At 39.2% G+C, this 24,676-nt stretch overlaps 1 protein-coding gene across 2 annotated transcripts in view; it reads left to right on the top strand.

Moving 5' to 3' along the window:
- Nucleotides 1–436: 436 nt before the first annotated feature.
- Nucleotides 437–24,676, top strand: part of prex1 (phosphatidylinositol-3,4,5-trisphosphate-dependent Rac exchange factor 1) — a 125,608-nt gene continuing 101,368 nt past the window's right edge. For both annotated transcript variants that reach the window (XM_077614431.1, XM_077614423.1), the window contains exon 1: nucleotides 437–865. In XM_077614431.1, coding sequence (XP_077470557.1) covers nucleotides 686–865 — 180 coding nt within the window. In that variant the 5' untranslated portion in view covers nucleotides 437–685. The remainder of the gene's footprint in view (nucleotides 866–24,676) is intronic.

The raw sequence follows: 24,676 nt of genomic DNA, 5'->3' as shown, positions 1-24,676 counted from the left end.
TTATTATTTTAATATTACAGAAATATTTTTAAAATATTCATCATTTTTGTTTTTAAAAAATACATTCACTCCATGAATCCCATCTTTTAAGTACATTTTATTTAAAAAATAGCATCCACTCACAGCATGCCATTTACAGCTATAGATGTCCAATTATTATTATAATATATAAATATTGTCAAAATAAAATATTGTTGTTTTAATAGTATATAAATATTTTTTAAATATTCATCATTTTGTTTTTTTACAGAAATACGTTCATTCCATGAATCCCATCTTTTAAGTACACTTTTAAAAACTCACCTTATGCCATTTACAGCTATAGATGTCCAATTATTAATATATAAATATTTTTAAAATATACTACATAGTACAAAAAAAACCCAATTGAGTGGCCACTAGAGGATAGTCGAGGCCCCCAGAAAGTCAAGCGGCCCTTCCTCGCCCCTTCCTCCCCCATGCTCCCCCCTCCTCAGGTCTCTCAGCTGCGCGGAGCTCCCTCCCTTCCCTCCCAGTCTCATTCACCTCTCGTGCCGGTTCAAGCTTCACGCGTGGTCCGCGGAGCATCTCCGCCTCGCCTCGGGGGACTTTGGAGCGGACGCTTCGCTATGGACTGAGGCTCCACGGGGAGCCAGGTGACGACTTTCCCTCCCTTCCCAAGAAGCTTCACCTCTTTTCGGCCAGCATGGAGGAGGACGACGGGCACCCGGAGAACGCCACCGTCCACGCCGCCTTGCACGCCGCCGTCCACGGCGTCCACGCCGTCAAGGAGTCGGAGCGACAGCAGCGACTACGGCTCTGCGTCCTCAACGAAATGTTAAACACCGAGCGGGATTACGTGCGGACTTTACTCTTCCTTCAGTCGGTAAGAATTATTTATTTATTTTTAACTCATTTTGCTTCCCCCGGAAAAGCACGCCGAATTCGGATCAACAATATTTACATTCGTAGAGCGAGTTCGAGTACGAATAGTCAACATGTGTCTTTTTTTGATGGATTAAAACGTCTTTTTTTGGCGTTCGGTACTTTTAATATCAACATTTATATGGCGAATTTCATCTTTGTTTCACGTTGTTTGTGTCCTTTGTCGATTTTCAAACAATATTAACGTTTTTTGTTTGTTTGGCGTGGACATCACTAAAGCACTTTCTGCTCCTTTCCGTTTAACTTTTTTATTTATTTACATTTTTCATGACTTCAGTGGGTTTAAAATACACGCACTTGGAGCTTTGTTTTTGTTTATGCTGTTAAAAAAATAGACATAATGATAGTATACATAAATACACACGGACGCCATTACTGAGTTTGATTGACCAGGTGTACAAAAAGTCGCATAATTACAACGTGCTCATCATAAACAATCTTCCTCATTTTCCCTTTCAAACCAAAATAAAGCCCTTTTTTTAACGATACATATATCATTTTATGCATAAATATGCTTGTACCCTTGCAAATTGCACTCATCTGAAAGTACATCATTGCTGGCTTACTTCTCTTTTAATGTACAGTTCTATTTTTATGCTTATGGTATCTTTTCATGTCAGTTAGCGCGGCTGCCTCGCAGTTTTGGGGTCGCGGGGTCGATCCCAGATGGGTCCTCACTGAGTGGAGTTTGCCTTTTCTCCCCTTTGGGCTTGTGTGGGTTTTCTCTGGGTATTCCAGTTTCCTCCCATATCCCAAAAAACATACATGCTAGCCTAATTGTACGCTAAATTGCCCCTAGCTATGATTGGTTGTCCTTTGTCTACTGGTGGTCTGCGATTGGCTGGCTATCAATTTAGGGTGTCTGTAGTTAGCTGGGATAGGCTCCAGCACCCCCTGCAACCCTTGTGAGGATAAGCGGTTCAGAAAATGAATGTTTATTTGAGTTTTGGACAAGTGGTTAGCGGGTTGGCCTCACAGTTCTGGCGTCGAGGGTTCGATTCCCAGGTGAGGAGTTTACATGTTCTCCCCCGGGTTTGTGTGGGTTTTCTCCGGGTACTCCGGTTTCCTCCCACATTCCAAAAAAACATGCATGCTAGGCTAGCTGGTTGAAAGCTTTAAATTGCCTAACCCAAGGGTGTCAGACTCGGGTTGGTTCGCGGGCCGCTTTAACGTCAACTTGATTTCACGTGAGCCGGACTATTTTAGATATAATATTTAGATTTTTTTAATAAATGGGTTAAAAGAACTGGATTAAAATCCCTGAATATTCCGTTTTTTATAGATCTTTTATAGATAGCTTTTTTATATATTTTTAGATTTTACAAAATGACTTTTGAACTAAAAACACAGAAAAAAATGATTTAAAAAATACAATTATTGATTTTAAAGGGGGAAAATAAGGAAATGTAATATACATCTATACTCTTCATTTTAATTTGATCCCAAAACAGAAAGTCGGCACTCATCATTTACCTTCCCGGGCCACATAAAATGATGCGGCGGGCCAGATTTGGCCCCCGGGCCGCCACTTTGTCCTAACCATAGCTATGATTGGTTGTCCTTTGTCTCCTTGTGCCCTGCGATTGGATGGCCATCGTTCCGCTTTTGTTACGCACACGTCAGTCGTTGTTGTCCTACTTCAACATCAGTTTGTCACACGGCGTTTCCTCTTTTTGCTTCATTTCGGTCACATGGTTGCTGGCACTTCCTTACTCTAAAATCATTTTTTTTCGTTCTTACTTGATGCTAACGCGATGTTAAATTGCGTTTTATTCCTGCTTCTGCCATAAGACGCACTGAACCTGGATGCTAATTGGACACTTAGAGAAAAAAAAGGGAGCACATCACGTAACAGGCGGTCTGGGCTTATCTAGCGTTGCAAGACGGTTGTGGCGGCCTCAGAGCGACACTTTCCGTTCACCTCCCCCTTAGCAACCCCCCCCTTCCGAGATGAGTGATAATGAATGACACGGCCTCAAACAGGGGCGTCAAACTCATTTCTTTTGTCGAGTGACACGTCGTAGTTACGTTTTCATCCGGACGACCGTTATGTCTTCCAACTAGGCTGCCAAAATCTCATTTTCTGAACTGTTTTAGCTTCATTAGGGTCGCGGGGGGGTGCTGTAGCCATCCAATCGCAGGGCACAACGAGACAAACACATCACTCATAGCTAGGGGCAATTTAGAGTGCTAAATTAGCCTAGCATGCATGTTTTTGGAATGTGGGAGGGAAAGCGGAGTACCCGGAGAAAACTCACACAGGTATGCAAACTACACACAGATGGACATGAGCTGGATTTGAACCCAGGACCCCAGAGCTGTGAGGCCGACGCGCTAACCACTCACCACCGGGCTGCCGATTTATTCTTTATTTATTTATTTTTCAGAATTCATTTTATATATATATATATTTTTATAGATGTGATTGATAGTCCAAAAAATACGGTAAGTATTTCTTGCTGGTTTTTTATTAGCGCGGCATGGTTTTTCACTGTGCTTCTCAAAATTAACTATTCAAAAAGTCATTCATTTTCTTAACCGCTGATCCCCAGGAGGGTCGTGGGGGGTGCTGGACACCAGGCGGGGGAAACCCTGAATTGGCGGCCAGCCAATCGCAGGGCTCAAGGAGACATAAGACAACCAATCATAGCTAGTTTGGCAATTTACCGTATTTTCACGACTATAAGGCGCACTGCATCATAAGGCGCACCCTCAATGGATGACACATTTAATTTTTTTCCCATATATAAAGCACACTGGATTATAAGGCGCCCTGTCTATTTTGGAGAAAATTTAAGACTTAAGTGCGCCTTATAGTCGTGAAAATACGGTAAGTATTCAACCAGCTAACTTAGCATGCCTGTTTTGGGGACGTTGGAGGAAACCGGAGTACCTGGAGAAAACCCACGCAAGCCTGGGGACAAAAATGCAAACTCCACACAGCGGGGGGCTGCTAATCCTTCACTGCGCCCCCCCCCATCCAGACTCCAGCCGAGCCTGGTCTCTTACCTCCGTGAGAGCCCAGGCTTTGTTACCACTTAGCTCACATGGGTGTTGATAAGTAGGGTCCGGCGGTGGGAGCCCACCACATATGGTTTCAGTATAGATAGAGAGCCACCTCCTCCCGTCTAATAAATATCCATCATGGCACCAATGAGCACCGTGGGAGTCTACGTCTCAAAAGTCGCCCGTTACACAGCACAGCTGTTCTGCTCTCCCGAGTTTCTGCTTGCCCACGATATCACTCAGAGGTATCAAACCCGCGGCCCGCCGGCCGGAAACGGCCTCACCAGGGGCTCCCATTCGGCCGGCAGTGACGGGAAATTGGCCAAGTCCGGTTCTCGAGAGCCCCTATTAAGTCTGTTTTCCTTTATGCAAGATATTTTTTTTTTCTTGAATTTCATTCATTGACACCAAAATAAATTTTGATTTGCATTTCATCCCGTTTATTTTTTCTCTATTTTGAAATAAATGACCGTATTAGCCGCATTGTCAAGTCTAATTTGTGCACATATAAGCCGTACCCTTGCTTTAGTCATTTTTTTTGTTACAAATACGGCTTATTTGCGAGAAAATACGGTACTTTTAAAATGTCTTTACAATTAATAGCCTCTTTTTTGATGAATGAAAGTCTAATTTGTGCGCATATAAGCCGTACCCTTGATTTAGTCATCATTTTTTATGTTACAAATACGGCTTATATGCGAAAAAATACGGTACTTCTTTTAAAATGTCTTTACAATGAGATTAATAGCCTCTTTTTTGATGAATGAAAGTCTAATTTGTGCGCATATAAGCCGTACCCTCGATTCAGTCATCATTTTTTTAGTGATAATGTTGGTCATTTTGGATGATTTATAGTTCAGAGGTGTCAAAGTCAGTTTGGTTCTTGGGCCGCATTCATGCCAACTCAATCTGATGTGTTTATATTTGGCCCAAAATGTTAACTTATTTGCTATCATTGACGTCTAGCGCCGTCAATGAGTTGTGTGACTACTGTACAGTAATCCCTCGATTATCGCAAATTCACTACTTTGCAATATTTTTTCTACAATTTTTTTTTTTTTTTTGTAAAGTTCATAAAAATGTGAAAAGCCATGCTGAAACTCGTAAGCGTAAGCCACTCTTGCTACTAGGACTCAGCACTGCAGAAAAATAATAGCGGTTAATGTAGACCGGAAATGGCCGCGATAATTGAAAAAATCGCCAGGTAGGGTCATCCCTATTATAACTAAGTTTTTTTTTCCTTTTAGTGCTGAGTCTTACAAGCAAGAGTGGCTTCTGCTTAGAAGTTTCAGTGTGGATTTTCATATTTTTATGAACTAATATTTTTTTTTTTTTTTTTAAATAATCGTGAAAAAGTGAATTTGCGATAAGTGAAGTCGCGATAATCGAGGGAAGACTGTAGTGATAATAGGGGTGACCTTACTTGGCAATTTTTCAATTATGGCGGCCATTTCCGGTCTACATTAAACGCGATATTCGAGGGATTACTGTATTTGATTCCTGTTGATAAAAGTTAGATAAGAATGACTTTATATTGTTCATTTTAAATGATTTTCAGATGGTGGTGAGCATTGAGATTCTTTCAAAATAAAAGTGTGCCGCTGCTCTAAAAAGGTTGGCAAACGCGTGTCTCGGAACTCAATCAGCCAGGTAGAGACGGTGGGAAGGAAAGAGGGGGTTGGGGGGTCTTAGAAGGGGGATTAGAGGATTGCTTTTGTGTTTGTTTTTTCACCTCTTATCATCGCACATCTGAATTTTCTGCCCGAGTGAAAGCCGGCTCACAAACGAACCCCGAATCAAATCCGGGAGCCGCTTTCTTTTTTCCAGGAGCGAATTCCCTCGTTAGCATCCGATAACGGAATCGCCCGTGAAATTGTTAGGAAGCAGCTTGGTGTTTTAATCTCGCCACATATAGCCCAGCTCCAAAATGGAGGCCGTTTATGGCTCTGGGTGGGGGTTTCCCTATAGAGGCTGAACAATGCGGTCATAAAAGCGGCAGGGTCTTTTTTTGCTTTTTGAGGGGGACGTCCGTTTTCCTTTGTGACTCGTTTGCATCCGAGACAAAGTTGGACTTATTGTTGTCACCTTTGCTTCCTACAAATGTGTGTCAGTGACGGTGAACATGCCGAACAAGGTGTCCGTCATAATTTGGTTTTTAGGTCGTTTTTCTGTCAAAAAAACTGAAAAACATTAAATATTTCACTTTTATATTTTGATTTTCATTTAAAAAGCAAAAAAGTAAGTGTATTTTATCAACATTGTTATATTTTTTTAATTAAAAAAATAAAGAAAATTGGAAACAAACAAAATAAAGATAAAAAACTAATTTGATTCTTTTCTGAAAAACAACAAAAAAGTAAATATTCTCTAAATTTCATTCGATTTTTTTCATGACATGAGTCCATTTGATCAAAAATCGTGCTGTAAAAATTGACCTGTTTTCTAATTAAAAAAACAACAAACAAAATTTAAAAAAAAACTATTTACTTAATTTTATTCTTCTTAAAAAAGGAAATATTTTCTAAATTTTATTTGAATTTTAGCATAATAAACCCACGATTTATTGACATAAAAAAGGAACAAGTCCATTTTATCAAAAATGTTTTAATTTATAAAACCGTATTTTTTAATGAAAAACAATAAACAAACTTTATTTTTTAAAATAATAATATAATACTAATTTTACTATATAAATATAGCGTGTCAGCGAGCAATGTACCCAGATTTCAAGATGTCAGGGTCATACAGCGACATCTACAGAATCTTGAATTTACTGCATACTGATTGGGCACTCCTGTCCACTTTGTAGAAAATTTTAGACATTTAAGTGCGCCTTGTGTGAGTAATTATATGCCACGTTGCATTTGTACGGGTTTTTAATTGGTTAATAAAGGGGAATGGCAATCATTAATAAGGGGAGCCCAGGTTGACAGGTATGGTATAATGACAATATGACAGGTATTGTATAATGACAATATGATAGGTATGGTATAATGACAATATAACAGGTATGGTATAATGACAATATGGCAGGTATGGTATAAAGACAATATGGCAGGTATGGTATAATGACAATATGGCAGGTATGGTATAATGACAATATGACAAGTATGGTATAATGACAATATGACAGGTATGTTATAATGACAATATGATAGGTATGGTATAATGACAATATGGCAGGTATGGTATAATGACAATATGGCAGGTATGGTATATTGACAATGTGGTAGGTATGGTATAATGACAATAGGGCAGGTATGGTATAATGACAATAGGGCAGGTATGGTATAATGACAATAGGGGAGGTATGGTATAATGACAATATGACAAGTATGGTATAATGACAATATGACAGGTATGGTATAATGACAATATGACAGGTATGGTATAATGACAATATTAGCATTGAATTCAATGCAATTTTTGGTCCAAAAATAAACAGGAGATGGAGTTGGCACGAATGTGGACCACGAACCAAACTGACTTTAACACCCATGGTCTTAGTTTTTCCACTCTTGGTCCAACATGGAGTTTCCCTGGGTTTTCTCATGGGTGGGGAGAAAGAAGTGGTATAAATAGCACACAAAATCTCTTGTTAGCCTCACCCGAGTTGAAATCTGAATTTTATTTTATTTCTCAACAGCAGGTAGAACGGTTACGACAGAGGCCCGCTGAGGTTTTGCCAAAGTTTATTATTATAAACCAGGCTTTAAACAGGCCATTTACTATCCACAGGCAACCCGCACACCCAGAATAATTCAGCCTTCCATGTTGGCGGTTGCCGATGTTCTATCGCTAATAGAAAAAAATGTTTCTACAAAGGTTAAGCTGCAATAACGGTGCCGAAAAAGATCGGGTATGCACTTCTGGGATCGTTGAGTATTAACGACACCTCGTCAAAACAATCCTGTGTAGTATATGGATCTGTAAATAAAAGGACTGGAAATAGCCGAGATTTAGGCCAGGCCAGACCAGACCAGAAAAGAACAAAGAAGGCGATTATTCTCACAGGCTTGGAATAACGCGGGTTTAAGTCTTGACCCCATGTAAATGCGGGTAATCATGCTCCGCTGGAAGGATGCAGGTGTGGTTGGTGTTTGGTAGGAAATAGAAACAACATCTGTTGTGGTTCCAAAGTTATTTTGGTGAAGAATTATTTAAGCAAGCCTTCCTAGTTTTTTGGTACTGTCAAATAATATTGAAAGTGGTCTTTTTAATGTGTTTAAGTGACAGGCACTCCCCAAAATGAACTTTATTTTTAGACACCTATATTTTAAATATTGTAAAATCTTCTCTTTTATTCATACGTTTTATTCATTCATTTTCCGTTCCACATCATACGAGCATTTCAACTTTATTATCTGTGTCTTTAGTTTGAGATGAGGCTTTATGAACTAGATATCATTTTAATTGATTTGTATGGCACAGAAAATACAATTGTTTGTATTCGGGTTGTCCCGATACCGACTTTTTTTCAACATGGCGAATGCCCGTATTTTTAGACCAGCAATGTAACCATTAATTCATTTTCTGAACCGCTTTATCCTCATTAGGGTTGCAGGGGGTGCTGGAGCCCATCCCAGCTGACTTCAGGCCAGAGGCAGGGGACACCCTGAATTGGTGGCCAGCCAATCGCAGGGAACAATGAGACAAATAGCCAATCACTCGTAGCTTCGGGCAATTTAAAGTGTCCAATCAGCCTACCATGCATGTTTTTGAAATGTGGGAGGAAACCGGCTTACCCGGCGAAAATCCACGCAAGCCCAGGGGAGAACATGCAAACTCCACACAGGTGGACCGACCTGGATTTGAACCCAGGACCCCAGAGCCGTGAGGCCGACATGCTAACCTTTCAAGTTGCCGGGCTTGTTGTAATGACAAATAGCCACCTGATAGTGTAGTGCACATGTGTCAAAGTGGCGGCCCGGGGGCCAAATCTGGCCCGCCGCATCATTTTGTGTGGCCCGGGAAAGTAAATCATGAGTGCCGACTTTCTGTTTTAGGATCAAATTAAAATGAAGAGTATAGATGTATATTATATTTCCGGATTTTTCCCCCCTTTTAAATCAATAATTGTAATTTTTTAATCCATTTTTTCTGTGTTTTTAGTTCAAAAATCATTATGTAAAATCTAAAAAATATATTTAAAAAAAGCTAAAATAAACATTGTTTTAGATCTATAAAAACTGAATATTCAAGGCTTTTAATCCAGTTATTTTAATCCATTTATTTAAAAAAATCTAAATATTATATCTAAAATGGTCCGGCCCACGTGAAATCAAGTTGACGTTAAAGCGGCCCGCGAACCAACCCGAGTCTGACACCCTTGGTGTAGTGGTTCACTCGCCTGACTTTGGTGCGGACACGCGTGGGCTCGATTCCCGCTCGGTGGCTGTGTGTGCAAATGGTCGTCTAGCGACCAGTCTAGGGTGGAGTCCTGCCTTTAGTCGGCTGGGGCAATCCCGGGCAACCCGCGGATCTGCCGTATTGTCGTCGAATGAATACAGAATAAATAAATCACTCTATATTAAAGGCAAGAAATGCTTTGCTTCCGATATTACGTGATGATATATCACTGTCAATAATTTCGTAAGAGTCATTGCCCCACCCGGCGGACATGTTTGCCTCATATCTTCATTTGTCATCGTAACAAGTACAGTGAAATTGGGAAATAGCCGCCTGCCCATTTGCTGTCACGTGACCACTAGATCGATTCTGATCTTAACACCAAATCTCTCCCAAAATGGTTTTGCAAGTGTCTCATTTCTATTAAAATATTGCTTGGATTGCTCATAAATCTGCGTCATTGCCTCGCAAGTTGGAAACCCGTCAGAATCCGACGCTGCCCATCATCCGCCATCTTGTCCTGAATCATATGGAACACCTCGATATCCCTAAAAAAGTGAAGGTGCCCATAGCCAAAGATTTTCTGTCACGTGCGCTAACGTTACAAAGTCACGTTCTCCCAGGCTCAAAGCCGCTGCAGGAATTTAAGGAATTAAACGTTAACAAGTCTAAACCACTGTAATACCCAGAGGCACCCTGTCAAAAGCCACACCCGGAGTTCACCCCACCTTCTTCCATCAAGAGATGCCGCTTCTGTGTATTAACGTGTATTAAAAAGTCACACGCTCTTCCTAAGAAAAACGTTTAATGGATATAAAAAGATTGTTTTTTGGGGGGGGGTGTCAAATATTTCGCTTTAAGTGGACAGTACTTTGGAAAAAAGACGGGTAATCACTGCAAATTTGAAAGCGCTACACATAGTGAGCTAAAATGTTTGTTGGCTTTCTCAAATACAACCAGATGTGGGCCTTCTCCCAGGGGTCAAAGGTCGTTGACCCAATTTACACTGATTTCTAGAAATGTTAAACCTGTCTAAGATTACCGAATGGCTCGATTCTTTGTCTAATCAGGGATGGGCTCCAGCACCCCCCGCGGGCCTTGTGAGAATAAGCGGTATGGGCGACCCGGCACCCCTGGGTTCGATTCCCAGGTGGGTCCTCACTGTGTGGAGTTTGCATGTTCTTTCCGGGCTTGCGTGGGTTTTCTCCGGGTACTCCGGTTTCCTCCCACATCCACAAAACATGTATGCTAGGCTAGCTGGTTGAAGACTCGAAATTGCCCCTAGCTGTGATTGGTTGTCCTTGTGCCCTGCCATTGGTGGCCCACCGACTCAGGGTGCCTGTAGTTAGCTGGGATAGGCTCCAGCACCCCTCGCGAACCTGGTTAGGATAAGTCAGGGGTGTCAGACTCGGGTTGGTTCGCAGGCCACTTTAGCGTCAACTTGATTTCACGTGGGCCGGACCATTTTAGATATAATATTTAGATTGTTTTATTTTTATAAATGGATTAAAAGAACCGGATTAAAAGCCCTGAATATTCAGATTTTTTATAGATCTAAAACAATGTTTATTTTAGCTTTTTTTAAATATATTTTTAGATTTTACAAAATGATTTTTGAACTAAAAACACAGAAAAAAATGCATTAAAAAATTACAATGATTGATTTAAAAGGGAAAAAATCAGGACATTTAACATACATCTATACTCTTCATTTTAATTTGATCCTAAAACAGAAAGTCTGCACTCATGATTTACTTTCCCGGGCCGCACAAAATGATGTGGCGGGCCAGATTTGGCCCCCGGGCCGCCACTTTGACACATGTGGGATAAGTGGTTTAGAAAATGAATGAATGGAAAAGCTTCCAAATTGCTACATGTACAAATTTGCATTTTTCTGATCAGACTGTCAATTTTTGAATTCCGCATTTCTGACAAGTGGAACTGTCAAGTTGTCTGATTAGGGAAATAGACTGCTCATTTTGCAGTATTTTTTTTATTTTTTTAAACATGGCGTGAGCTTCAATTGCCGATGACTCCGCATGACATAATTGTTCTTGACAGCTTCTTGTGGCATGAATACCGAAGGGCTTTTAGTGATGCATTTTCACAGTGTGATGAGGTTTTCAACAGCCACTATTACAGATGATTTGGTTCTTGGGTCTCGACCACAACCATTTCTTTGACGATTCGGAAATGTTCCATCGTGTATTTTCACCATAGCTGGCTAGAATTGTCATTCCCCGTGACCAGGATTGAGAACAAGGAGAAGTTAGGGAGTGGTTGCCCCCCCAAAAATGAAGATGAGACTCAATATAGGTCAGATGATGGATTTGGGCTGCTTTGTTTGTTGTTGTATTTGTGGACTTTGTGGTCATTTGACTTGTATAATGACAATAAAAGCATTCAATTCAATCACTTTTCAATAGAAATAACCGCTGTTGTGTTTCCCATAGAATTTCTTATTTTATATTCAGGATAGTAATTGTAGTTTGATTCTGTTATTATCGTGATAATGGTTTGTGTTTGATAAATGTATGACACTTAGTTATTGAAACATGATCAATTATATAAGGTTGTATGTAAAGGGAGGTCTATACAAGTATTATATGGGGAGAACTGATGTCATATGCAGTGTTGTTTATGGGCATTTTTCTGAATTTTTTGGCCTTAAAGGTTTTTGACTTCATCGTTTTATCATGAATGTCAACCTCGGCTAATTGCTCCGCTTATTAATCATTGCAATTCCCCTTATTAAGTGATAATAAACCGTACAAACGCAACGCAGCACATATTTACTTACATGGAGCACAATTTTCCCCAGAGGGTACAGGGCGCCCAATTAGTCGGTGCGCCTTTTGTATGCACTAAATTCAAGATTCTGTAGATGTCGCTGTTTGACGCTGACGACTTGACTGTGTGGGTACATTGCTTGCTGACGCGCTATATTTATATAGTGAAAAGGTGGACATTTAAAAGGGGAATGTGCGTGGGCATATCATGCTTAAAGCATGACAACGTTAGCAATCGACGATGACGTTTTCGTCTGCTACCAGTGACCGAGACAATCCGGATTAGAGCCGGATGAAACGAGATTGGTTTTACGAAAAACGTACTTAAAAAAAAATCACGTATAAAGGTTGTTATAAGACATACACCAGGGGTGTCAGACTCGGGTTGGTTCGCGGGCCGCTTTAACGTCAACTTGATTTCACGTGGGCCGGACCATTTTAGATATAATATTTAGATTTTTTTTTATAAATGGATTAAAAGAAATGGATTAAAAACCCTGAATATTCAGTTTTTTCATAGATATAAAACAATGTTTATTTTAGCTTTTTTTCATAGATATAAAACAATGTTTATTTTAGCTTTTTTTCTATATTTTTAGACTTTACAAAATGATTTTTTAACTAAAAACTCAGAAAAAAATGGATTAAAAATTACAATTATTGATTTAAAAGAGGGAAAAATCTGGATTTTAATATACATCTATACTCTCCATTTTAATTTGATCCTAAAACAAAAAGTCAGCACTCATGATTTATTTTCCCGGACCACACAAAATGATGTGGTGGGCCAGGTTTGGCCCCCGGGCCGCCAGTTTGACACAGTTTGAAATTATCAAAAAACGAATAACATACTGGAAAATGTATAAATTGGCAGGTGGGTGAATGAAAAACCAACAGTTTGATTCAAATAGTCCGTTTTTCAACATTTTTTTTATCGAATTTGCACGAATCGTATTCACTCCCGATGAAAACACAAAACTCCCGAAAAGAGGTCGATGGAGGTTAACAGCTTTGGAAGGTCTTCAAATTGGAAGTGAGGAACCCCAGCAAGGGTAGGAAATGAACAACATTCAAAGAAGAGTTTGTTTGATTTTTTTTTTTATTTGGGTGGTGGCCATGTGCCGAAACTGCCTTGGCAGAAAGCAACGGATTGGCGGAGCAATGTGGGAGTTTTTTAGGGGCGTGTAAGGGTCGAGCTGTGAATTTAGTGCTTCGGGGTGAAAGACACGAACCGATATTCACGTTCGAGTCCCTTATTGCGACAGCATTTTTCAAACTCTTAAGCATTTTGCTTTCTAAATGTGGAAGCCTTCACATTTATTTATTCAATTTCATGCCATGTCGACCCCAAAACGGCCCCGGGCCTCTCCAAAGCTGCCCTTCCCCCTCGTCTTTGTAGCAAGCTACCTCTTTAAAAAAAAGAAAACGGGGCCATTAATGGGTGCATTGTTTTACAGCTTGTTTTCTCCTGGTTTGGAAGGGGGAGGTTGCTGGCTGGTGACTACAGAATCTCAAATGTGTGATTTGGCTTGCACCTTTCTTTCAGTATTTGTGGGAATTAATAGCCTTAAAAAGGGGGGGTTTCATTTGGGAGTATTTGACATCGAGAGTCACTTAAGTAGATTGGAAATGAAACGTTTTAGTTTAGGTAAATGCAGTAATCCCTCGATTATCGCGGTTAACGTCGACCAGATATGGTCGTGATAAACCAAAAACAGCAAAGTAGGGTCACCCCTATTTATTTATGTTTGATGTACAAAAATAGGACAAAAAAATCCTCATACTTGACCGATATTTGGAAGTGGGAGTCACACTTTGTACTGTAATTCTATTATTTGCCTTCACCTCTGCTGCAGCATTAGAGAAATTCCGCCCGCATTAAGTTTATTTTGTTATCATTCATCCAGTATTGTATTATTATTTGACCTCGTAGCTCCCTCGTGATGAAAACGGCACTTTTGCTGGTTAAAATTTCATCTCCTGTTCTAAAATTGCTTTAATTTTCCCATTAAAATGTAACTTAATATGATTTTGTCCTTCAAGCCACCATACAATTTCCACAATTTGACTGTAGTTGATCATTTTTTGGTGCTTCTAGTCATGTGGTTGATCGTTTTTGATGGTTGTAACAATGAAAGCGTGCAAACCTGCCAGAAGTTAGATTTGTAAATAACTTTATATTAATTTATTTTTTACTTCAGTACTGAGTCCTAGTAGCATCTTGAATTTAGTGCATACTGATTGGGCACCCCTGTCCACTTTGGAGAACATTTTAGACTTTTAAGTGCGCCCTATATAAGTATTTAAATGTGCCATGTTGCATTTGTACAGATTATTATCGCTTAATAAGGGGAATTGCAATCATTAATAAGAGGAGCAATTGGCCGAAAGTTGACAGATATGAATTAAACTGGCAATAACAAAGGGTCCATAATTTAATAGTCTAAGTAAATAACATAAGTAAGAAATTGTAACAAATTTTGTATTGTAACTGTAATTTTGTAATTATAACAAAAAGTGTCGCAAATTTGCGTGGAGAATAATTTTACATTTCTAAACCAAGCCTTGTCAAAACAAAAATATTGAAGATGCCATTTTCGTCCAATTGACATAATATTTTCATTCTCCGAACTATTCCTTCTGCTCATCAGTAAATAAAATGATTTTCTCCCATCCCTAAATACTCTCCCGTCAAGAACATACTCATCCAAATTGAAAACCCAAATCAACAGAACAGAATCGTACTTACCAGAAGGAATGCTGAAATTTTTATGAACTTGCGGGGAAAAAAATGCAATTAACAACAAAAAAATTCCTCCAGAAAAAAAAAACGCAATGTAGTGAAAACGCGATATTCGAGGGATAACTGTATTAAGGTCCATACTGAATGTTTAGTCTATTTCTAATGAACCTAAAATTGGACAAATTTAATTTAATTTTATTTCACGTGTTTTTATGTGTCGTTTAAAGACAAGTTGAGTCGGGAGTGATTCTGAGGGATTTTAAACTCTTGGACTACACTGATTATTTTTTCCTTGGACATAAACATCACATTATTAACTCCGCCCATTATCTGGTATTGGATCGTTCGGGTCTGGGTTACTGGTAAAACTTTGTGCTGTATCTATATGGGTGATTATAGTATTTAAAGCTTTATTTTTGCAAATTATGGGTGCTGATGACAACTAATACGCTGCAAAACGTGTGTTTATTATGTTGGTTTTGCTTTTGTATTATGGTGTCAAATGCATACGCTGGATTATTTTGCATGCAAAGTGATGGACTTTTTAATTCATGCTTTGTTTTGATGGATTTTAATTTGTCACAGAAGTTTAAAAAATGTTTATTATGGAATTTAGGTTCTGTTGTCAGTATTTGTCGTTGGTTTCTTCGTTTTTGTGAATAATTTTTTTTGTGACCAATGAAAAAAAATAAGCTGCTCAAGTTCGTTTGAGGTCGAACCTGTTTTCCTCCCAACTGACAAAGTTGAACTTGTCGTCTAGTCTTTGTTTTTGTAATTAAATCATTAGTTCAGTTCTTGTCTGCTGACTTAATACCGTTTTTAATAATGGCATATTCTGGTGGTAACATTACGGTTGACTCATAATCACAATAGTGTAGTAATTGTCTCCTTAGTGTCTTTTTTTGTGGTTTATGACCGCTAAAATTAGCTTACGCATGTTTGTTGTTGACACCACCTGTATTGAATCAATCCTCACCTGGATCCCTTTTGAATTGAAGAATTTATGGAAGTCACATGATGGTTTTAAGTGTCCAACGCGTGTGATACTTGAGCAAGTACGCTTAACACCTGGCCAGCGACGTTGACCGAGTTCTTTCCGTGTCATGTGATCTCACATACATGTTTATTTACATGATGCTGGCCCACATTGGGCGGCTTTCCAGCCCCTGAAAAGCCGCTCAACGTAAATATACACGCTTTTAAGGTAATGACGCCGACTGATTCATCTCGTTGCCAAGTTTGGTTCTATTTTGCATTTACAAATCCAGCTAATCTTCATCTCGATATTAGTAATGATTCTATGTCTATTGCAACAAATTTCTAAACCACCAGAATAACACATTTGTTAAATTAATAAAAAAAGAGGCTAGTATTCTCATTGTAAAGACATTTTAAAAGAAGTACCGTATTTTCTCACATAAACCCTGTATTTGTCGCAAAAAAAGATGATGACTAAATCAAGGGTACGGCTTATATGCGCACAAATTAGACTTGACATGCACGAAACGCCATAATGCAAGAAAATGCGGCCTATACGGTCATTTATTTCAAAATAGAGAAAAGATAAACAGATAAAACGCTAAACTAATTTTATTTTGACGTCTATGAATGAAATTCAAGAAAAAAATAATGTTTCTTGCACAAAAGGTGACCTAGGGAAGACAACTAGAATGCTACGGACACACTTCCTGGTTGTACTGCTCACGTGACTTCCTTTTTTAATTTGTCTACGTGCAGGCAACCCTTTACGAATCTGCAATCCAGTAGATGATTGATACAGTATCTAAGAAATACCACTTGCGATAATTTTACTTAAGGTTTTCCCTTCAAAGTAACACATGTACTCCCTATTAAAATCATGAATATGGAGGCAAAAATTCTCAATCAGGGGGCGTCTTATACGAGAGAAATCGTAAAATGTAACAATTTTTAGGCAATTTTAAGGGTGCGGCTTATACGCGGACGCGGCCAATATGTGAGAAAATGCTGTACTGATGATTTACTGCCCTAGCTTTATTTCCTGATGCAAGAAACACAACCCATTTGGCTATGTGATGCAGCAATTTTCCAAAAACAGTTTTAGTAATTTCATTAAAATTACCAATTATTTTTTTACCCTAATTTTGGGACTATACATTTTTTACCCCGCTTGCTCCCTGTGGTTTACAGTCCATTCCTTCATTTTCTATACCACTTCGTACGACCTATACATGAACAATTAACTTGTTATTGCCATGTATGCCATTCCCTTACTTTTTATATAGAGTAGCATTTGCTAATACAAAAAATAAAAATCTTGATTTTTCAAGTCGTATGATCAGGGGGTTTATTTCAGCCCATGAATGAATTATCTAGAAGAAAACTGGCACAAAGCCAAACTTATCTTCTGACCTCTGCTCTCACCATTCATTGTTTTGAATGACTTTGATAGCTCGTTCAAATCAAACTGCCATTCAATCCAATGCGTCCGGAACAGACTTTGGTGCTAAATAAAAAAATAAAAACACCCAAAAACGATCCCATTATACAGTGACAAGTGGCTAGGTGTTGGTGGTAAAGTGTCCAGAGACCAAGATGGCAGACGTGAGGGCAGCAGGCTACTTTACTCACCGTCCATCGGAGCGAACACGAGTCCACGCCAGCGTCTGTTCCATCTGGCTCCTCCTCACACCTTACTGTCTGGCTCTTTGTTGCATCCCGTCAAGACCCTCCGACATGCATCCGACCCTTTGACCGAGGGTCATACGGCCACGCTAGATGCTTCGTATGTCATCTCGCTTGGCTATACGATAGACCGTTTTTGGCAACGTGGCGGTGATGACGGATGTTGGCTTTGATCTGGATCTCAGGTCAGTTGAATGACCTTCTGAGATTGGCTCTTGGGGTTCAGTTTAGAAATTCACGTTCAATTTCTATTGGCAGTATTCGCCCGTATCGTATTTTTTCCGAATTTTAACTCGCAGTTTTTTTTTCATAGTTTGGCCTGGGGGTGCGGCTTATACTCTGGTGCGACTTATATGTGAAATGAATTATGATCTACCTCCTAAGTTGTGGGGGTTGTTTAAGAATGACTCCGAGGGTGAAGATTTCATTGGATTTAGTGATTTGGAGTGAAGCTGATAGTTTGGTAAATTCGTTAGCATGTTTTTTATGCTAGAGTTATCTGAATAACGTCGTTACTGACGTTACCAGGCATGTCAGTCTTGTAATGTTAGTATAGTGCAGGGGTGTCAGAATCGGGTTGGTTCGCGGGCCGCTTTAACGTCAACTTGATTTAACGTGGGCCGGACCATTTTAGATATAATATTTAGATTTTTTTAAATAAATGGATTAAAAGAACCGGATTAAAAGCTTTGAATATTCAGTTTTCATAGATCTAAAACAAAGTTTATTTTAGCTTTTGTTTTATATATTTTTAGATTTTACAAAATTATTTTTGAACTAAAAACACAGAAAAAATGGATTAGAAAATTACCATGATTGATTTAAAAGGGGGAAAAATCAGGAAATTTAATATACATCTATACTCTTCATTTTAATTTGATCCTAAAACAGAAAGTCGGCACTCATGATTTACTTTGCCGGGCCACACAAAATGATGCGGCGGGCCAGATTTGGCCCCCGGGCCGCCACTTTGACACGTGTGGGATAGTGTACACTTATTTAGCCTGTTGTTCTCTATTTTATTTTAATTTTAAATTGCCTTGCAAGATGACATTATGTTTTGGTGTTGGATTTTATCAAATAAATTTCCCCCCAAAATGCAATGTATACTCCAGTGCTATTTATGTTTTTTTCCTTCTTAATTATTAGATTAGATCAGATTAGATTCGATTAGATTAGATTAGAACTTTATTTTGGGAAATGTATTGGTTGCAGTAAAGACACAAGACACATAAGACATTGTAGACCTAGGTAAAAAAAATTGGCTGGTGCGACTTGTTTTTTTCTTTGTTAATTATGTATTTTTTGGCTAGTGCGTCTTATACTCAGGTGCGATTTATAGTCCAGAAAATATGGCAATTTTGTACAACCTAGGGTGCTCGACTTTTTGATTATTTCCCATTCTGTTCAGAACTTTTAAGGACATTGTATTAAGCCTAGTGGGCGATTGGTTAGCGCAGGAATGGGTAAACCTGGTCCTGGGGGGGCCTCTGTGGGTGCAGGTTTTTGTTCCAACCCATCCAACAGTGGCAGTTTAACCAATGAGGTTTGTGATAAAACAAGAAGCACCTGACAGCAATTCACTGATTGCACTTCTAACATTCCAGATTGGCGGAAAGGTTTTCTCTTATAGGTTGGAACGAAAACCCGCACCTGTGGGTTCGATCCCAACTCGGAGGTTGCGTGGATTTTCTTTGGGTACTCCAGTTTCCTCTCACATCCCCAAAACATGCTTGCTAGGCTATCTGATTAAACACTCAAAAATTGCCCATAGGTATCATCACTGGTTATCCTTTGTCTCCTTCTGCCCTGTGATTGGCTGGCCACCGATTCAGGCTGGCCCCTGCCTGGTGCCCGTAGCGAGCTGGGATAGGCTCCAGCACCCCCCTGCTGGTCAAGAAGTAGTCAGGTAGAAAAAGTGACTATAAAGTGGTTACAGTTTTAGCGCAATTACCCCAATAAAAATGGTCTGTATGAACTGGCGTCAGGATTCGTTATGCAAGGCTAATGAAAGCATTAGTTTGTGGGCAAGCCGATTTGCACACTTGAGTTGATATTTAGTGGCATTAGTAGTTTAACATGGCCTTCCTTTTCTCACAAAGACCTCGCTTCCTGCCCCCCAAACAACATCTGCTGTCAGAGGCACCGCTTCGGTGTCCAGACTGTTTATTTTCCTGGCCGGGCTCCTTGTGCCACCAGACTTTCTGCTTCAATAGAATATTTGTATGTGTGTGTGTGAGTGTGGAAAAAAAAGTGTGTTTTGTTCTCCTTCCACATCTTCCTGTTTGTGGGCCACACGGAAACACACACATGCACTTGTATAGCGCTTTGTTTTTCTCCACTTTCCGAGTCTCTACGCTGCTGCTGATTAGCTGATAGGACAGTTTAGGACTAGGGTGTCAGACTCGGGTTGGTTGGTTGCGGGCCACTTTAACGTCAACTCGATTTCACGTGGGCCGGACCATTTTAGATATAATATTTAGATTTTTTTTTAAATAAATGGATTAAAAGAACTGGATTAAAAGCCCTGAATATTCATTTCTTTTATAGAAGTAAAACAATGTTTTTTTTCTTAGTAAGGGAAAATCTCTTTTTATCATTATGTGCCATATTAAAGTGGAAAACAGAAAATATTTTTTTAAAAAATTGGATTAAAAGAACTGGATCAAAAGCCCTAAATAGTCAGTTTTTATAGATCTAAAGCAATGTTTATTTGAGCTTTTTTTTTCTCTTAGTAATGGAAAATTTCTTTTAATCATGTTTTTCATTTCAACTGGAAACAAAATATATTTTTTAATTATGTTCAATATTAAAGTGGAAAATGGAAAATATCTATCTATTTATTTTTAGATCTTACAAAATGCGCTTTGAACTAAAAACACAAAATAAATAAAATTGGATTGAAAAATTGCAATGATTGATTTTAAAAAGGGGAAAATCAGGAGAATTTTTTTTTATAAATGGATTAAAAGAACTGGATTAAAGGGCCTGAATATTCAGTTTTTTATAGATCTAAAACAATGTTTATTTTAGCTTTTTAAAATATATTTTTAGATTTTACAAAATGATTTTTGAACTAAAAACACAGAAAAAATGGATTAAAAAATTACAATTATTGATTTAAAAGGGGGAAAATAAGGAAATATAAAATACATCTATATCTATCATTTTAATTGCTTTCTCGGGCCGCACAAAATGATGCGGCGGGCCAGATTTGGCCCCCGGGCCGCCTCTTTCGGGCCACCTCTTTGACACCTGTGGTTTAGGAGGCTCTAGGCAAGGAAGATGATCTTTAAACCCTCCAGACTACTGAGGAACTGTGTGGTAATCTCAGTGTGCAGAAGGTCCCCACCTTGTGGACTTCCTGTGTGTTGCTCCAGTTTTTTTTTACCTAGGTCTACAATGTCTTCTGTGTCTGTCTTGCTACTGCAACCAAGGAAATTTCCCGAATACGGGATGAAATAAAGTTCTAATCTAAAAAAAAGACTTTAATACAGTGCAAACTGCACCCGAAATGGTGAATTGTTAGCAGGGCGACATGGTGGTGGAGTGTAAGGCACGTCGGCCTTGCAGTTACGGGGTCGTAAGTTCAAGCTACGGACAATTTCTCAACTCTTTCCGTCCGATTGCTGGAAGGAGATAATACGATGTGCTGCTGTGATGAGAATTTTAACTTCTGTAAATGCACACACGGCTTCTCGTTATGTGAGAATTGCTGTCGGAGGTTTGTCGGACCCTTGCTTGTGGTTTTTTGTGTGAAAATAATCTTGCTCCACTGCTTTTTTTTGCCTTTACTGTTTCGGGAACTAAACCCCATCGAGCCAATATCACACAAAAAGGTGCTTTACCGCCCTGCTTCAGGAACTTCTGTTTAAGAATGTTTAGTTTTGTTGTTCTCAAGGGTTGTTTTTAAAGAGCCACTGTATTTATTCTTTTTTTTAACCTTCTGTTTGAAAGGATAAACATCAATTATTATTTTGAAATTATGGAGGCCTTTTAGGGGATTTATTTTTAATTTTAGTACTACGTACGTATGTAAGGAAACGTTAATGGTGCGGGATTTTTTCTTCTTCCGGGAATTGAAAAAAAAATCAAATTATATTTAAGAGTTAATTAAAAGTAGACTTCTACATAAACTTGGGATATGATTTGAAAATCCAAAACTAAAATAATGAGAATTTTTTTTCATATCGAGGTCAATATTTTACCATCTTTTTATCGTAGTATGAACTCCGTAAAATATCTGTTTTGAGTTGTTTTGCGTCTTTGCTATTTTGGAATATCAGTACGTTTTAAACGTTTTGGGAACTAAACCCCATCGAGCACAAAAAAGCCACATAAAAGTTTGTTTTACCAAACTACTTCAGGAACTTTTGTTGTTACCAAGGATTGTTTTATTTTTAGTTTTATAAATATTGCATTTCCCTCCTGTTGTATGATAGGAAAAACATCAATTAAAATGGGGAATTATGGTGGCATTTTAGGGGATTTATGTTTTTATTTTAATACTATGTACATATGTGAGGAAACATTAATGATGCGGGGGGAAAAACGATATCCATAAATTGAAAAAAAATCTAACTAGCGTTCATTGAAAGTTGACTTCAGTGTGAATCTGGCAGTGGCGGGCCGTCAGGGCCTTCAAGTCCTTCTCTGCTGGCCTAAGAAATATCTGAATCATATATTATATTTTGTCCATCAATACTTATTAAATAATTCCAAATTGTCTGTTAGCTTCCTTTCATTGCTTTTCCCCCTGGTTGCACTGCTTCCAGATGTGTATTTTCATATTGCAGCATTTAACTGATCACATTTCAGCCATTATTTGTTGCCAGGGTCAGAAATCTGCCTCAAGGCCTTCACAATCAGTTCTGCAGCCTCTGCTGCATTAAACAAGCGTCGATAAGACTTGCTTTAACCAATCAGATTTCGAGTTGGCAACACCACAATGCATTGCCGCAGGCGTCGGGATACGTCATCACTTTCACCAACTATGATTGGCTAGTGATTAGCCAGAGCTACCAAACTGTATTTGGAGCGAACTGCACAAGCAAATATATTGTGTTGATTTAAAGGCATTTTCAAGACGGACTATGCCAGAAATACGACAGTACAGGCTCGACTTTCAGCATTAGCTTCGATGGCGATAGGAAAGAAGGAAGAAAGAAAGGAGGATGGATATTGTGTACAGTTAAAAATGATTTTGGGTGAGTAAAATATGGCTATATTCCTAAATAATATTTCAATTGTGGGCCAAGTTCTGATATCTGAAAAGCTCCAGTGTTTGTATTTAATCACTAAATGCTGTTAGGAAGTGGATTTTACCCCATTTCAGTGCAATTTTTGCCTTTTCGCCATTGACATCCATCGCTGTCTTTTCCCGGGAAAATCACCCCCCGGCCCAGTTGTAATGTCTGAAAAGCTCCAGTATTTGTATTTAATCATTAAATGCTGCTAGGAAGTGGATTTTACCCATTGAAGGCGCTACGAGAAAATGCATGGACCGCCACTGGAATCTGGGATATGGATGTAAAAATCAATAACATTTTCTCATACGTAGGTCCATATTTGAGCAGATTTTCATTGTGATTTTTTTAGTCCGTGAGCTGTCCAATCTCCGCTTTATGCTGTTTTGGATGTTTGCTATTTTGGAACGCCAGTATTTAAGCGCACCCGGCCGGGTTGTACTCGTCAGCTCTTTAAAGAGCGACGCAGGCTTGTTCTTTTGCCTCCAGTGGGATTGCATCATCAGCACTTTACCTTCACAGCCCGCCGCCCTCCTGGCAAGAGGCCGTCATGCGCAACGTCTCTCTTGAGTCATTCTGGCAGTCATTCGGCAAGATGCATTTTTCTCCCTTCTGAACGGCTATTATTAACATCCTGTTGGCTGTCGTCGCCGTTTTCAAAGAGTCGTCCTGGCAATTGGCAAGATTCATTTGGTGTCCCTTCGGACCACCTATTGTTTACATATTGATGGATGTCGTGTCGTTTTTTTTTACCTTATCAGTTCGTGCATCATCTGCAAACCATCAAATATTTCTTTGATAAAACACGCGCCAAAGGGTGATAAGCAATCCCAGAACCATTTGTTGTGGTTTTTATGACCTGTCATATCGATCATAAGAACGACTATCCATAGCTTTCGCACTGTGTGAACTTGATTTTTTTTTTAAGAAATAGGAATAGTATCAAAACTTTGAGATGTTGTTCTCAACATGCAAACAATGTTGCAAACTTTCAAGTTCATTTGAAGAGACTTGTCATTTTTCAAGGCCTGTGTGAATTCAAAAATAATATACCGTATTTTCTCGCATTTTCTTCGGGTGGACTTTCCACGACAACGCACTCGTAACACAACAAATTGCAGTAAGAAAACAACCATTACTGGATGAATTACTAACTTTTGATATTGACCCTAAAATGTGCTTTTGATTCATACAGTATCTCAGAAATACTACGTGCGATGATTTTTCTTAAGATTCAAAGTAACACATTTGTACTCCCTATTTAAACCATCAATATGTGAGAAATTGTAAAATTCAACAATTTTAAGGCAATTTTAAGAGTGCGGCTTATACACGGGTGCAGCTTTTATGCGAGAAAATACACTAGTTTTAATGACTAATATGACAATAAATTTTTCATTCATTCATTTTCTAAACCACTTATCCTCACAAGGGCCACGAGGGGTGCTCAAGCCTATCCTCGCTAACTACGAGCACCAGGTGGGCGTCACCCTGAATTGATGGCCAGCCAATCGCAGGGCACAATCACACTCATATCTATGACAATTTAGTGTACAATTAGTCTCGAGTGCACGTTTTTGGAATGTGAGAGGAAACCAGAGTACCCGGAGAAAACCCACGCAAGCCCGGGGTGAACATGCAAACTCCACACAGGAGAACCGACCTGGGATCGAACCCAGGACCCCAGAACGCAATCATCCCATAAAGTGGGGCTGTCAAACCCCGTCTGGTTCGCAGGCCACATTCACGCCAACTAGATTTCCTGTTTATTTTTGGGCCCAAAAAGTTCAGGTACTTGCTGCTAGCGGTCCAATCCATTTTGACCGAGAAGGGCCAACGAACTAACGAACGGAGACCTTCTTTACCTCAGCTATCCGATGTCTCCAAATAAGGAAGAAAGGTCATCTGAGATGGAGATAGGAGAGAGTAAACGAGGACCATCAGCTGCGTCCTTT

The sequence above is a fragment of the Stigmatopora argus genome, chromosome 1, assembly GCF_051989625.1.
Source record: "Stigmatopora argus isolate UIUO_Sarg chromosome 1, RoL_Sarg_1.0, whole genome shotgun sequence".
In the NCBI taxonomy this organism is placed as follows: Eukaryota; Metazoa; Chordata; class Actinopteri; order Syngnathiformes; family Syngnathidae; genus Stigmatopora; species Stigmatopora argus.
The sequence above is the reverse complement of the archived record's forward strand: the minus strand, read 5'-3'. Positions and strand labels throughout refer to the sequence as shown.